Source organism: Gobio gobio (assembly GCF_949357685.1).
Source record: "Gobio gobio genome assembly, chromosome: 23".
Taxonomy (NCBI): Eukaryota; Metazoa; Chordata; class Actinopteri; order Cypriniformes; family Gobionidae; genus Gobio; species Gobio gobio.
This window is the reverse complement of record NC_137119.1, coordinates 31,844,844-31,861,457: the sequence shown is the minus strand read 5'-3', so window position 1 is coordinate 31,861,457 and position 16,614 is coordinate 31,844,844. Positions and strand designations below refer to the sequence as shown.

Below are 16,614 nucleotides of genomic sequence, written 5' to 3'. Positions count from 1 at the left end.
TGCAAGCAAGAGTTCTTAAAAAGTATTAAAGTAAATACAGTCGTTTTTTCCTCTGGTGATTCACATTTGTTATCATTGTACGCTCCTGAGCGTGTCCTAAAACATGGCGGCGACTACCCATAATGCAATGCGCAATGACGTAGTTTCCCAGACTCTATAGTACCATATATAGGCGCTAAATGCAGCTGCATTAAAAGGAGCGGAGCTGCCGCAGCTGCTGCTAACAAGCGGTGTCCGGTTACAAAAGTGTGTGCGCCGCTTTAACGTTAGCACTGCCGTGCGCTCTGTATAACAATTGTTAATATGCCGATCAGACCTGATACATATTTCCATCAACATACATTACAAGCAAATATTTTCTATAAACGAATAAACATTGTTGATAACAAAATAACTGAATGATTATTCAAATAGGTGAGCATTACGCTATTGTATGTTGACACAAAAATACTTCTGAGGTGACATCAACTGAATTACGCGATGACACACTCTGAAACACATCTACAATGACAATAACTATTATTACTTACGGAGTTATTAACGCACAGAAATACCACACAAGGAAAAACAGACTTTTGAGGTATAAACAAGTCAGGAAAACTCCGTATAACTCTGTTACTGGATGCAGCTGAGATGAAAACTCTCTGCACATGCACCAGACAAGTCTGAACAAGTTGATGCGCACATGCGCGAGGCAGAGAATTTTGTACAGTGCCATCGAGTATTAAAACCGGTTAAAACGCGAAAGGCGAAGCTTGAATTTACGGGTATGTCCCTCTTTGGCTAATGTACTTTCAAGATGGAGGGGCAACATGGCGACCACCGTTAGATCCCATTACCTTATGTATTTTCAATGGCATATTATAAACTTACGAGAATACTTTATTACTTGAAAGAAGTAAATATACATTAATGAGCACATATATTTTTGAAAGAACTAAGTGTTTTTAGCTAAGAATAGACTAAAAAAGTTACACAGTGTAGCTTTAAGTGTAATTTATTCCTGTGATAAAAGCTGAATTTTCAACATCAGTGTCACATGATCTGTCAGAAATCATTCTAATATGCTGATTTGGTGCTTAAGAAACATTTATTATTATCAATGTTGAAAACAGTTGTGCTGCTTTTTGTAAACCATGATACTTTTTTCAGGATTCTTTGAAGAAATTGCGTAACAATAAAAGTCTTTACTGTCACTTTTGATCTATTTAATGCATCCTTGCTGAATAAAATGATTAATTTCTTTAAAACAAAATCTTACTGACCCCAAACTTTTGAACATTAGTGTATGTACTGTAAGCACAACATGACATTCTGGGTAATTTCACATCAGAGAGCGTGACTGGTCTGTTTATTATATGCTACACACACTCATGACAAAAGACCTGTCAATCAAGTGTGTTTATTTGCCTCAAGCAAAGAGATATATAAGAGTGACTGTTGCTGTACCTGGGCTTGCCGTAGGGGAGTCCATAGAGCGAGATTCACTGCTTCCTCCAGCGCTCTCAGAGTCACTGCACATGCCTCCACCCTGACTGCTGGTCCTCCAGACCCGGAATGGACCCTGGATCCTCAGAGCTAGCGAACACGACATAACATTCAGAAACTTTTATCTGAATAGTACACAAGTTCTATTTTAAAGTATATATCCATCCTTGTGTATTACTATATAACATAGTGCATAAGTGAATGATTCATGAACAAATTACTTTTATGATTCAGTTCTTTTTAGTGAATCAAAACCATATACTGTTCAAAGTCGTCAGGTTTATTTATATGGTGCTTTATAAAATACAGACTGCTTCAAAGCAGCTTTACAGTAGTAGCCTGATTGTGAAAACAAATTATTCTTATGAACTGTTTCATTTTAGTGAATCATAACCATTGAGTGTACCAGTGTAGCCCAATTCCTATAACAAATGATTCTCATGAACCGTTTCATTTTAGTGAATCATGACCATAGAGTGTACCAGTGTAGCCCAATTCCTATAACAAATGATTCTCATGAACCGATTCATTTTAGTGAATCATGACCATAGAGTGTACCAGTGTAGCCCAATTTCTATAACAAATGATTCTCATGAACCGATTCATTTTAGTGAATCATGACCATAGAGTGTACCAGTGTAGCCCAATTCCTATAACAAATGATTCTTATGAACCGTTTCATTTTAGTGAATCATGACCATAGAGTGTACCAGTGTAGCCCAATTCCTATAACAAATGATTCTTATGAACCGTTTCATTTTAGTGATTCATGACCATAGTGTCACATCTGTTCTGTGTTTTGCACTTTTGGGACTTTTATGTTGAAGTTATTTGTGACTAGGTTCTGTGTTCTTTTCTGTGTTCTGTTCCTGTGGAGTTTTGTAGTTCTTTGTAGTTTTTCCATGTCGATTAGTTTTCCCAGGTGTTCCCATTCACCACACCCCTTGTTATCTCATTTAGCTAATCTCCCCTGTGTGTATATAAAGCCCATGTTTTCTCTGGTTCTCTGTCGGTCGTTGTTTAATGTTTCAGGTAATGCAGGTGATCCTGTTCCCAGTTCTCTGGTTTTCTGATTTGTTTTGTTCCAGAGTCCTGCTTTTGATTGTTTATTTTTCTCAGTGTTATTTTGTTCCTGATTTTTGATTGTTTGTTTCATTAAATTCTCCCCTGCATTTGGATCCCTCATCTTTGCCTGCCGCCTGTTATTTCCTGTTTCGTGACAGAACGACCGACCCAATGTCACATCTGTTCTGTGTTTTGCACTTTTGGGACTTTTATGGAGAGGTCTCCGTACCAGGAGATGGCCCCGCCGCCTGCACAGAGCCCAGAGATGGCTCCGCCGCCTGCACAGAGCCCAGAGAGGGCTCCGCCGCCTGCACAGAGCCCAGAGATGGCTCCGCCGCCTGCACAGAGCCCAGAGATGGCTCCGCCGCCTGCACAGAGCCCAGAGAGGGCTCCGCCGCCTGCACAGAGCCCAGAGATGGCTCCGCCGCCTGCACAGAGCCCAGAGATGGCTCCGCCGCCTGCACAGAGCCCAGAGAGGGCTCCGCCGCCTGCACAGAGCCCAGAGAGGGCTCCGCCGCCTGCACAGAGCCCAGAGAGGGCTCCGCCGCCTGCACAGAGCCCAGAGAGGGCTCCGCCGCCTGCACAGAGCCCAGAGAGGGCTCCGGCCCGTGCAGAGAGCCCAGAGAGGGCTCCGGCCCGTGCAGAGAGTCCAGAGAGGGCTCCGCAGCCTGCACAGAGCCCAGAGAGGGCTCCGGCCCGTGCAGAGTACCCAGAGAGGGCTCCGCCGCCTGCACAGAGCCCAGAGAGGGCTCCGGCCCGTGCAGAGAGTCCAGAGAGGGCTCCGGCCCGTGCAGAGAGCCCAGAGAGGGCTCCGCCGCCTGCACAGAGCCCAGAGAGGGCTCCGGCCCGTGCAGAGAGCCCAGAGAGGGCTCCGGCCCGTGCAGAGAGCCCAGAGAGGGCTCCGGCCCGTGCAGAGAGCCCAGAGAGGGCTCCGCCGCCTGCACAGAGCCCAGAGAGGGCTCCGCCCCCTGCACAGTACCCAGAGAGGGCTCCGCACCAGTTTTTGTCCCAGCCCAGTAATCTGCAGTCAGCCCAAGTTCGCTACCAGTCTGTGTTCAAGCCCAGTTGCCTGTTGTCTGCACAGCTCCGTGACCAACCTGTGTCAGTCAAACCACATGACCAGTCTGTTCCTCCCAGGCCACCTGACCCATCTGTGGTATACTGGCCACCTGACCAGCCTATGCCCCCTAAGCCACCTGACCAGCCTGTGTCACCCAAACCTCCTGACCAGCCTTTTCCACCCAGGCCACCCGATCTGCCCCAGGTCCCACCCAGCTTCCAGTGCCCACTCCTGACCCTCCATCCCTCCCCCTGTTCCGCCACCACTTCACCTCCCTCCGTGACTGGTTCTGGAGCGTCTGGAAGCCGCTCCTTTGAGGGGGGGTAATGTCACATCTGTTCTGTGTTTTGCACTTTTGGGACTTTTATGTTGAAGTTATTTGTGACTAGGTTCTGTGTTCTTTTCTGTGTTCTGTTCCTGTGGAGTTTTGTAGTTCTTTGTAGTTTTTCCATGTCGATTAGTTTTCCCAGGTGTTCCCATTCACCACACCCCTTGTTATCTCATTTAGCTAATCTCCCCTGTGTGTATATAAAGCCCATGTTTTCTCTGGTTCTCTGTCGGTCGTTGTTTAATGTTTCAGGTAATGCAGGTGATCCTGTTCCCAGTTCTCTGGTTTTCTGATTTGTTTTGTTCCAGAGTCCTGCTTTTGATTGTTTATTTTTCTCAGTGTTATTTTGTTCCTGATTTTTGATTGTTTGTTTCATTAAATTCTCCCCTGCATTTGGATCCCTCATCTTTGCCTGCCGCCTGTTATTTCCTGTTTCGTGACGCATAGAGTGTACCAGTGTAGCCCAATTCCTATAACAAATGATTCTTATGAACCGGTTCATTTTAGTGAATCATAACCATAGAGTGTACCAGTGTAGCCCAATTCCTATAACAAATGATTCTTATGAACCGTTTCATTTTAGTGAATCATAACCATAGAGTGTACCAGTGTAGCCCAATTCCTATAACAAATGATTCTTATGAACCGTTTCATTTTAGTGAATCATAACCATAGAGTGTACCAGTGTAGCCCAATTCCTATAACAAATGATTCTTATGAACCGTTTCATTTTAGTGAATCATAACCATAGAGTGTACCAGTGTAGCCCAATTCCTATAACAAATGATTCTTATGAACCGTTTCATTTTAGTGAATCATAACCATAGAGTGTACCAGTGTAGCCCAATTCCAATAACAAATGATTCTTATGAACCTGTTCTTTTTAGTGAATCATAACCATATATGTTACGTTCATACTTGGCATGTTTGGTTTGATTAAAATGGACGATTGCTCTGTCAGTGTGGTTCATTTGAATAAGTGTGAATGCTACCGTCCTAACCCTGGTGTGCGCCAAACAAGCGGACAGAGACTGAAAAGATGGGTCTCGGTCCGCTTCCAAATGAACTCTGGTGCAGGTCGAATTAAATATGAACGTAACACGGACCAAAGATGTGTAAACGAACAAAATATGTAGGCTATGCACATACAATGAGCACATTTAGCCCAGCACACAGCATTGTTTTGGATGTTCAGTAAGTTCCGTCATGAAATATGCATAATAAAAGACGACCAATCAGGTTGTGAACATATCTCATAGGTTTTTTTTGTTTTTGGTCTGGACTAAACGAAACCAATTTAACCAAACTACAAGTGTGAACACAACCATAGTCTACCAGTGTAGCCTGATTTCAGAAACAAATGACTCTTATGAACCGGTTCTTTTTAGTGAATAGTTACCATTTAATGTATAGATGTAGCCTGAATCCCGAAACATGACTCTTATGAGCCGGCTCTTTTAATTAATAGTTTAAATTAAAGTTAGTTTGAATCAGTCTGAATTACCATCACATGCACTTTATGCAAAATGGACATTACAACTGAAATATACTCAAATGAATTGAATCAAATCTAATTTGAATCAGAATTCAATTGAATCGAGAGCTTATAAATCAGAATTATTATTGAATCAGTATTGATCCTAATAATAAATAGGATAAAATAATAGAAAAGCTGATTCAAGAGAGTCAAGAACATCACAGATGATCAGTTCAGTGCTGTGTGTATCTGCCGCCCACTTCCTCTGCCCTGCCTTCAGCTGATGCTAGTTCACACTCTCGTAAACCTTAATGAGATGTCTTAAAACACTAATGTGTCCAATTGATCTCTGCTAAAAGCAGGTCTGACAGGCGTATCTCAGAGCGGAGGTTTGATCTGTCATTAGTGAAAAGAACGAACTTTTTCATGAAAGAGATAAACGAGGGCGCATCCTGTGGGAGCGATTCACTTTGAGCATTCCAGGGAAGTCAGCCAAACCCTGCAGTGATGCAGCCTCACCGGACCTCACTGAAAAGTGCTTTAAAACGTGCTGCGCTTTTAAGGAAAACTTGTTCAAAAGCGAAGAGGTGCTACCTTGAATATCTGTACTGCTGTTGGAGCGTCCGTCCGTCATCTTTCCAGTGCGTGCTTGGACGTGACTCTCCACCTCGTCGGCACTCAGGAAGTCTCCAGGTGTGAGAGACACCTGGGACAAGTGAACTTGGGATGAATGACCGCTATTCATCACTCGCTTTGAGAGGGGCAACCTGCATGAACATAAAAAACGTATTTCAGAAAACCAGTTTAAAGTAGTTTGGACTAGTTTAGTCCTCTTTTATAGCACAAACCTGAAATGAGAAAGAACATAGTTGGCCATATTGAATGTGGCCATTTAAACACTTTAAGCATTTGAATGTTAATGTGTGTGTGTGTGTGTGTGTGTGTGTGTGTGTGTGTGTGTGTGTGTGTGTGTGTGTGTGTGTGTGTGTGTGTGTGTGTGTGTGTGTGTGTGTGTGTGTGTGTGTGTGTGTGTGTGTGTGTGTGTGTGTGTGTGTGTGTGTGTGTGTGTGTGTGGGCATGTTTTCGTGAAATATCAGGACACAAATGTGTATAATGACATGGGTATGACATAGGTATTACAAAAAGAGGGTGAAATATGAGGACGTTCCCCATGTCCTCACTTTTCAAAATGCTTATAAATCACACAGAATGAGTTTTTTTTCACAGAAAGTGAACTGCACAGTCTCCTGTGAGGGTTAGGTTTAGGGACAGGGGCAGTGTAAGGGGATAGAAAATACGGTTTGTACGGAATAAAAACCATTACGCCTATGGAATGTCCTCACATTTCACAAAAACAAACGTGTGTGTGTGTGTGTGTGTGTGTGTGTGTGTGTGTGTGTGTGTGTGTGTGTGTGTATACTGTATATTAATCTGTGTTATTTTAATATCATCTACATACTGTTGTAATATTTATTAATATTTTCATTTAGCATTTATTTTTATATTTTAGTAAGTTTAAGCTTTAGTAACTTTATGTGCTTTTGTCAATTTCTTAGTTTTTAAAAAATTGAAATACATTTTTAAAAGTCATATTGAGCTTTAATTTATTATTTTGGTTTTATTAGTTTTCTATCAATTTAAAAAAAAAATGTTTTTTACATTTTTAATATGTTGCAAATTACCGGTCAAATGCTAGAACAACATTCAGGATGTTTTTGCAAGATGCATATCTGACGGTTTGTACACAAATTACGCTTGTCCACATGCACCTCGGTGTATGTGTACTTACTGGGCTGCTCTTTATAGACATTTAACAGTTGTGTGTGTGTTTAAGATGAACTGATGAAACTGATGAATTCAGTTTTCACCACCTTCCAGGCATTTTCAGTAAAACCTCTTAACAGTTCAAAACAAAAGGCCTTCAGCTAAATCACTCACCAAGCCACACATAAAAATGGACCTTGTGTTAGAACATGGGTGTTTTGACTAGACTCTTTTTGAGTTTCGTTTCAGGAATGAGAGGTGTGTTTTAAAAGCGGTTGCTGTGAAATATTGTCCTCAACACAACACAGGATATTAACAACCCAGATTAATTTGCCAGAAAGAGCGCATGGAGAAGTGAGATCTGCAAAATAGCAACAACTAGAAATATTCCTCCCTTTACTCCTGTCCCATTCTCTGTATCCCTCTATGCCCTGACCACAGCCATTTCCTCAGGAAGACCTGAGGGCAACCATACAATTGTGTGACATTCTCACCAACACAATTCATTTTTCTCTCTCTTTCTCCATCACTCAGTGACTTAAAAGTCAAAGACCTGGAAAAAAAACAAGCAGGCCGTTGCCAGTTTTGAGAAGCAAAACTTGGCATAGTGATTCCAAAACACAGATTTTCCTGGATACTCATCTCGGTGGGAATGTTCTGAGATGGGAAAAAGTTACGGAGATGGATATAGACCTACCCTGTGTTCTGTGTCCCAGAGATGTCAAAGGAGAACGATTCCACTCTGGTCCTGTCTGAAGGCAGACTCTTCACAAATTCAGTGTAACACAGACCCGGCTCGTACAGTTTAGCGTTCTCGCATAGTGACTGGAAGTTCACAGGCAGGGACACCACCTGGGCCTGCTGCATCTGAAACCAGTTCACGGTCACCTGCAAACAAGAAAATGAGTACAATTGAGGCCATTGACGCAATTATCTTGTCCTAACTGCGGCAGAAACCACAGAAATCACAACAACCGCAATATGTTGCAGAAAAGTTACTGGTCAGATGTTAGAACAATAGTAAGGATGTTTTAGTAATGTTCATGTTCCAAACTTTAATGTAAATCCATTTTAAAATGTTACAGGGTTTAGCATGGGCACCTTGACTGGTCTGCGGCTATGCAGCTCCATACGCAACAAACTGCGATGCACTGTGTATTCTGTGTATTAAATATATATATATATATATATATATATATATATATATATATATATATATATATATATATATATATATATATATATATATATATATATATATATATATATATATATATATATATATATATATATATATATATATATATATATATATATATATATATATATATATATATATATATATATATATATATATATAAACTAATGTCCAAAGCACAAAATATAATTATTAAATGAATAGCTGATACTGAAATAATACACTGGCTACACAGGTAGCTCAAATAAATCAAGCAATTGTCAAAAAGAATTCTAATGAACAGTTTTAAAAAGATTGATTTGCTTGACCATTGAGTCATTCCTGGTTAAGGATTTGTGAAATTGAATCTGTAGCCTGAGGTCACTTTGTGAAAGTGAAGTCAACCAAATTGCACTCCGCCTCAAGGAGCCCAGGTGTGCCTGTTTTGTCTGAATGACCAGTAATAAGTTAGATTGGATCTAACTGTGTGTGTACATTATTACTCACTGCTTTCAGGGTCAGGTCACACTGAAACACAAGCTCTCGTATCTGAGTCAGAATCTCGCTCTTGGTGTTGGCCAGGTCCACTCTCTTCACCCCGACATCTGTAATGCAATGCTTGTAATGTTCTTGGGCTTCCTCTGCCTAGAAACAGACACACACAAACACAATTATATTTAGACCTAGATATTTCCTGTTTCTCTCATTTCTGGCCCAAATCATCTTTGTGTCTAAAACAACAGCTTATTTACAGCAGACTTGAGGAAACTACTTTCGAAACTAGTTTGCCAAGCCACAAGAGACTCATAATTTATCATTGTAAAGTAGTATAGTATATTTAATAGCACTTAAACAACAAGGATCTCAATTAAAGGGATAGTTCACACAAAAATGAAACATTTTGTCATCATTTACTCACCCTCAAATGCCTGGTTACCAACATTCTTCAAAATATCTTCTTTTGTGTTCAACAGAAGAAAGAAACTCATACAATTTTGGAACAACATGAGGGTGAGTAATGATGACAGAATTTTCATTTTGGGTGAACTATCCCTTTAAGTTGAAAACATAAAATTAAATCAAAAGTATTGGTAAAGTACGGCTACAAAATAAAAGTCTTAGGAGTGCTAATTTAAATTAATCAGTGAAGTGGTTCATTTCAATAATGATGGACATATACATGATAGTAATGTGCAATATTGTATTCAAGACTTAATTATTGCAAAATGGATGGATAAAGCAACGGTGTGTTAAGGAATATGGTGTGTGTTGCATCTGTGTCAGACCTTCTGCAGAGCCTCCTCCTCCAGTTTGCGTCTCTTCTCCAGCTGTTTTGCTCCAGCCGTTCCGATCTGTTCCTCCCCCACCCGACTGGTTGAGCAGCGGGCTTTCTCGTACTCTTCCTGCCTCTGAGCCTGCAGGAGGCGGGCCTTCTTCAGCGCACTGTCTGCTTCATTCTATAAATACACAATATAAACATTCATATGATTAGCCAATCATAACAGAGGTCATTTAAATGGAGACATCTAAAATGTACAGTAACAAAAATAATGTTCAAGGCATTTTTCCATAACGTGACATACTCCAGAGTGACATGAAAATTAATCATCGCTGTCCGCCGGAAACCTCTTATCTCCATATTTCGTATTTCATCACTTTACATCTGTCTGTGGGTTTTGCAAATATTTAACTAATGAAAAGTATTAAAGAAAAAGATGTGACTAAACCTCTAAATTCCATTGGATCCTCAATCTGTCGGTAAATCTCATAACTCCACACTCATAACGCCATCAAGAACAAAGTGCCGCATGCATTTTGGAATCGTCTCCGCTTTTTAGCAATTCAAGGGTAAATAAAGAACTGGTTCTTTGAATAAATACAGCAATTTCTTTCCCAAGAAACAATATATATATATATAAAAAAATGCTAAGTGTCTTAGTCTAACATTTGTCGTTGAGTTGTGATAGCCAATACAGTCTTAAAAGGCCAGTGCATAGCACTTCATCTTTTATAACATAAGATTTGGCCAAATGACAGAAATAACTGAGCACCCACATAGATACAATAAACTTTACGTTGAAGTTATCATAAACGGTAAGTTGATGAAAACGTAAGGCAATGCACTTACTGCTTTAGATGCGGCCGATCTAATGACGGTCAAAACATACATATGAAATTCTCAGATATTTGCTGGTCAAAAACCTTGTAGCTCCATTTGAGCGTGATTTAGTCAAATGTTAATAATATAATAACACAGTGTCTGACAATATATAAAGCCACAATATCAACTTGGACAAAATAGTGTTTAATTATTTGTAAAAAAAAATACAGTGTTTTTTCCATTTTCTGAAAAATAGCGGTTTTGGACATAAAAAGGGTTTCTGACCGACAGCGATGATATATATATATATATATATATATATAATAAAAAAAAACATATTTAAAGAATGTGCTCATCTTTAATATTTAGCAAAAAAGTTATCAAGTCAAAACTTTGACAAAAAGAAATAATAAAAGTGGACTAATAATAATAAGAAAAAGTAGCAAAAAAAATACTGGCCCTTTAAAAAATCATTGGGAAAAAATAACAAACAGCCATTTCTCATAAAAAAGTCAAACTCATCAACACATTTCAGCACATGCACATCCATACAACACAAAACACATTTATATAATGATCAAATCACACAAATGTATACTTGAAGCCCATTCTGAGGCACTAGAACAATCGCACTTCAGAGAGCATAGCAGTGCATAAGCACTACCTTAAAATTTCTTTGTTCTCTTTTCGGCAGTAATAAGTCATGCTTAGGTGCTAAACAGCCGCTTACAAAAATACCTCACACAAAGACACGTCTGTGCACCAACAGAATGAAGTCGCTGCAATTGAATCTGATGTAATTAGTGTTAACGCAGAGCCTCTATTAGATCAGCAGAGGAATTTGAACAAACAGGCTGACAGCTGAGCCAACTCGGTTTTCAGAAGGGACCTCATAGTGAGCAACTACTGTACTCCGCAAATACTGCTTTTGATCGATTTGCATACAAATCTACCCACCATTTTCTTCTGCTCTCTCTGCCATTGTTCCTTCACCTCCTTTCTCAACTTATCGAGTTCATTTTTTCGAGCTTGCAGAGGCTAAAAAAGGACATACATTTTTTTTTAAAAGTAGTACATTTCCAATTAATCAGTTACACAATGAGAGCATAAGATCAAAATCAGAAAGGGAATAGTAGTTGTACCTGCATGAATTTGTTAGACTGTAGAGCAGCTGTGGTTTGCATGATCAAATGGCTGTATTCAATATCGTTCTTGAAGGCAGAGATGTAAATATCCCGGAATGGCATGTGCTCCTGGAATAAACCACAAAGGATTGAACAAACAGATAAAAAGCTTTCATAGCACCATTGTTTATTTAGCAAAGATTTTTTTATAGTCTCAGAATGGAAATGTTTAAGTGCTTGTATTGTACTTTTATGAAGTGCATATCATAGAAATATTGACCTGTTGAGACGCCAGCGCCTTTGCAGATTCAGCCATCTTGGTGTAGCTCTTTGCACATTCAATGTCTGGCAATAAACGTGAAGAATATGATTAATATGGAATCATGGTTTATCAGTGCAATTATACAGTCATTCGACTAACTAAATATTTAATATTTTAAGTTGTTACACTCAATGAATTATTAGAGCTGGGCAATCAATTAATCGCATAAAAATGGTTTTACTTAATATATATGTGTGTGTACTGTGTATAATTATTATGTTATGTTATGATATATATATATATTATTATTTTTATTTTTTTAACACTACAGACTGAACAAAATGAAGCATTGCTTGGTAATTGGTTGACCTAAATTGGTATTATCTAATTGTGTACTTAAATTTAACAGCTGACAGCTAATTGGTTGATTGTAATCCATGACATACCTTTCTATCAAAGTTATCTGACATTATCATAGATGAATAAACTGTGATAATGTGAGAAAATGTCGAAGGTGTCTGAATACATTTTGGTTTGACTGTATGTATGTATGTATGTATGTGTATATGTATATATATATATATATATATATATATATATATATATATATATATATATATATATATATATATATATATATATATATATATATATATATATATATATATATATATATATATATATATATACTGTATCTGCATATTAGAATGGTTTCTGAAGGATCATGTGACCCTGAAGACTGGAGTAATGGCTGTTGAAAATTCAGCTTTGCCATTACAGTTTTTATTTATTTATATATATTAACATAGAAAACAGTTATTTTAAATGGTAGTAATATTTCACTAGATTACTGTTTTTATTTTCTTCCAAAAAAGCAGCCTTGGTGAGCATAAAAGACTTCTTTCAAAAACATAAAAAAATCTTACAGACTCTAATGAACTTTTGAATGGTAGCATGTTGTTTGAATTGTATTACCATGTCCATGACCATTTCATATAATAATGACCATTGTTACATATAATGGTATATAATCAAAGCAACAAATCGTGAAATTAAACATTTCTCATTCTCGTTTTGCAACCCCTGCTTATTAACTTAGCATACTGTTTGCATAGCTGATTGCATTGCCTGTTTGCTTAGCTTATACCCTACTCAAATATTCAATTACAGTATATATATTTTTCAGTCACAGAAAAACACACATCAATTGACCACTAAAACTGAAGACAAAACATGACTGTAACTTGACTGACAATTAATTGCAACCCCTCATCTACTAATGATAGATAAACATGCTTGTCCAGATATCTCTAGATGCTCTACTTACCCATATTAAGACGTTTATCCACCCAGGCCAGGAGTTCCTTGGTGTATTTCGACCAGGCTTTGGCATAGAGCAGGGCCGACTCCACCCCGCTGTCACTCCGGAGCAAAGCTCCATCCATCTCCTCCACCCTCGCGGGTGGAGAGGGACCTATGAAAAGGACAGACGCACAGCCAAACACATCCGTGAGGGTGAGCAGCAGGGGCTGGCGCATGGATCCCAGCAAGCCCACCCCAGACATAGGTGTTTTTACACCAGGGGCAGGGTGTTTGCTTATGTGTGTGTAGGAGTGACTGACAGATGGAAAGTGTTTACTGACCTTGGGGCTGTATTAGAGTGGATTGGCACTAAGCAGCCCGACCAGGATTTAAAGTGACAGCGAATGTGTGAGCCGACAGTTTATTCACACATGCTGAGAATGATCTGATCTGAGAACAGCGAGCTGTGTTATATATGTGTCTACGTGGGTGTGCTGCTAAATTTCTGTTTATTTCTGTATTGTGACATATTTCCAAATGAAACAGGATATTGATCAAGAAAAAAACAGACCTAATTTTATCCATCAGAAATCAATTGGATCATAAAAAGTGATTTTTATGACAGGTGGTTGGAGAAGGTGAAAAATTAGAAAGCTTGGTTTGTTTGATTTAGTGTTAAGTTGTAACAGATGAAGAGAAAAAATAAAATAAAATAAAAAGGTTTCAGGGGCAGATCAATAAATAAAATAAAACATGATCGAATGAATGAATGAATGAATGAATGCATTGGATTTCACGTTGATTTAAAGGATATCATTTAAACATATTTATAAGTAACTTATATTTATACATTTTCGGAATGGATTGACTCACCTGGAGGGTCATCTTTTTCCGGTCCACATTCTCCGGACTCCACTGTCAGGTTTTCAAAAGACTAAAATAGGGGACAATAAAAAAGACGGCAGAATGAACAAACAATCCAATGCAGAAAAGGAAACACATTTATATCTTCCATATCTGCTTTATCTGAGAGTACTCAGTCAAATCACAATGCCAAAGTGTCACTGGCTTTTTCCATGAGATATATCACGGGGGCAGTCCAAACAGGAAGAGCCCTCTTCTCCAAAACAGACATTGTTTCTATTTTTCTTTACTGAGCTTTGCACTCTCTGACCCCCACTTCTAAAGCACAGAAAGCGGCCAGATCTTTCAGCCTTTGACGTGACATACATCCACCTGTTAATCGGACTGCTTTAAAGTGTAAAAGGAGGAGTGGAAAGCGGGAAATCTCACCCTGCTCCTGCGGGCCTGAGGAAGCCCAGAGGCTGAGCCATTCTCTACATCTCCCATAAGGAAGTCAGACACTCTGAGGAAGACAAGATAAAAACAAACTCAGCATTAAAACAACAAGCAAATGCACAGCAGGAGGACCATAGCTTTGTTTCAAAAATCTAGTGAGACAGCTTGCTACCTGCTACCCAAGAAGTCCCTAGCAGTCATTGAACCTCGTAAGTGACTGATTTGGAACGTTGAACTACTATTAACTTGCGTGTAATGCGCAAGTCACTGCAAAAGATGCAAAACCCTAGTGTAACGGTAAAACACATTCTTCTAATGCATGTTTACATAGAAAAAACAATGGAAAAACATGAAAACCTCATAGGTGACCAATTTCGAGTGGTCTACATTATATATATATATATATATATATATATATATATATATATATATATATATATATATATATATATATATATATATATATATATATATATATATATATATATATATATATATATATATATATATATATATATATATATACACACACACACACGTAAAATTAGCACAAGAGACTTAAAGGATTAGTTCACTTTTAAATAAACTTTTGCTGATAATTTATTCACCCCCATGTCATCCAAGATGTCCATGTCTTTCTTTCTGCAGTTGGAAATAAATTAAGGTTTTTGATGAAAACATTCCAGGATTTTACTCCACATAATGGACCCCAAACGGTTCAAGGTCCAAATTATAGTTTCAGTACAGCTTCAAAGGGCTTTAAACAATACCAAACGATGAATATCTTATATCTTATTTCGTCTTATCTAGCGAAACGATCAGTTTCAGCGAGAAACCGAGCAGTATTTTTGCTATTATTTTACCTCTTATCAGACGAACGTGATCATCTCTGAGCTCCGCCATAACTTCCGCTTAGTGAGGTCAAAATATGAGCGTGGTCATAGATATATCGATAGTAGATGCCTCATTCTATTGATCCGTGCAAGTGCTAATGAGGCATCTACGTGTACATCTATGACCACGCTCGTATTTTGACCTCAGAGATGATCACGTTCGTCTGATTAGAGGTAAAATAATAGCATAAATACTGCTCGGTTTCTCGCAAAAACTGATCGTTTTGCTAGATAAGACCCTTATTCATCGTCTGGTATCGTTTAAAGCCCTTTGAAGCTGTACTGAAACTGTCATTTGGACCTTGAACCGTTTGAAGCCCATTCAAGTCCATTATATGGAGAAAAATCCTGGAATGTTTTCATCAAAAACCTTAATTTCTTTTCGACTGCATAAAGAAAGACATGGACATCTTGGATGACATGGGGGTGAGTAAATTATCAGCAAAAGTTTATTCAAAAGTGAACTAATCCTTTAAAGTTGCAGTGTGTAAATTTTAGCTGCATTTAGCGGTGAGGTTGCAAATTGCAACCATCCACCGTTCATCCCTCGCTTTCGAAGCACATAGAGAAGCTACGGTGGCCGACATAGGACAAAGATGTCGTCATCTGAGACAGCAGAAAGTAGCTAGTGCTCTGTAGAGCAGTTTGTCCGTTTAGGGCTACAGTAGAAACATGGAGGCGCAAAATGGCGATTTCACTGTAAGGGGAGTAGATATGTATGTAGATAGAAATGGCTCATTCTAAGGAAATAAAAACATAACGGTTCATTATGTAAGGTCTTTATACACCACTGAAAACATAGTTGTGTATATTATACAGCATTTCTGTCAATAGATCCTCATAAATACTACACACTGCACCAATAATTCCAATAGAGTTTGTTGTTAGCATGTTGCTAAGCTAACACTGCAATGCACTTATAAGCATTAAATACACACACAAATATTCTGTACAATAATCCATTGTATATGACCTTGAACTATTTTTAGGCTGTGTCCGAAACTGCATATACTCTCAGAGTTGGTACTTCTTTTGAATAATGACTTCATAACCATTCTATATGAATGTGTGTCGTACGAATGTAATCTGTAAATACTATATTCGCCATTATCATGTGACTTGCCGTGTCAGTTGTGTCACTTCACAGCCATTCACAATTCATCACCAGTGGTCTTATGGGATTGTAAAGTGTCCATTGGATGCACACTTCAGAAGTGTACTTACTTTTCGCCTACTGTTTTATGAATACTACTCTTTTCACATACTGTTTTTCG

General features: G+C 38.6%; 1 protein-coding gene across 4 annotated transcripts in view; it reads right to left on the bottom strand.

Annotated features, from left to right (window-relative positions):
* Positions 1-16,614, bottom strand: part of arhgap29a (Rho GTPase activating protein 29a) — a 62,132-nt gene that overhangs the window by 7,019 nt on the left and 38,499 nt on the right. For 3 of the 4 annotated variants that reach the window (XM_079806200.1, XM_079806201.1, XM_079806203.1), the window contains 11 exons: positions 14,442-14,514; positions 14,022-14,082; positions 13,174-13,320; positions 11,865-11,929; positions 11,603-11,713; positions 11,418-11,498; positions 9,646-9,816; positions 8,867-9,004; positions 7,880-8,070; positions 6,013-6,185; positions 1,450-1,578 (listed from right to left, as the gene is read on the bottom strand). In XM_079806200.1, the coding sequence (XP_079662326.1) occupies positions 1,450-1,578; positions 6,013-6,185; positions 7,880-8,070; positions 8,867-9,004; positions 9,646-9,816; positions 11,418-11,498; positions 11,603-11,713; positions 11,865-11,929; positions 13,174-13,320; positions 14,022-14,082; positions 14,442-14,514 (1,340 nt within the window). The remainder of the gene's footprint in view (positions 1-1,449; positions 1,579-6,012; positions 6,186-7,879; positions 8,071-8,866; positions 9,005-9,645; positions 9,817-11,417; positions 11,499-11,602; positions 11,714-11,864; positions 11,930-13,173; positions 13,321-14,021; positions 14,083-14,441; positions 14,515-16,614) is intronic. The other variant, XM_079806202.1, reaches the window with a different exon arrangement.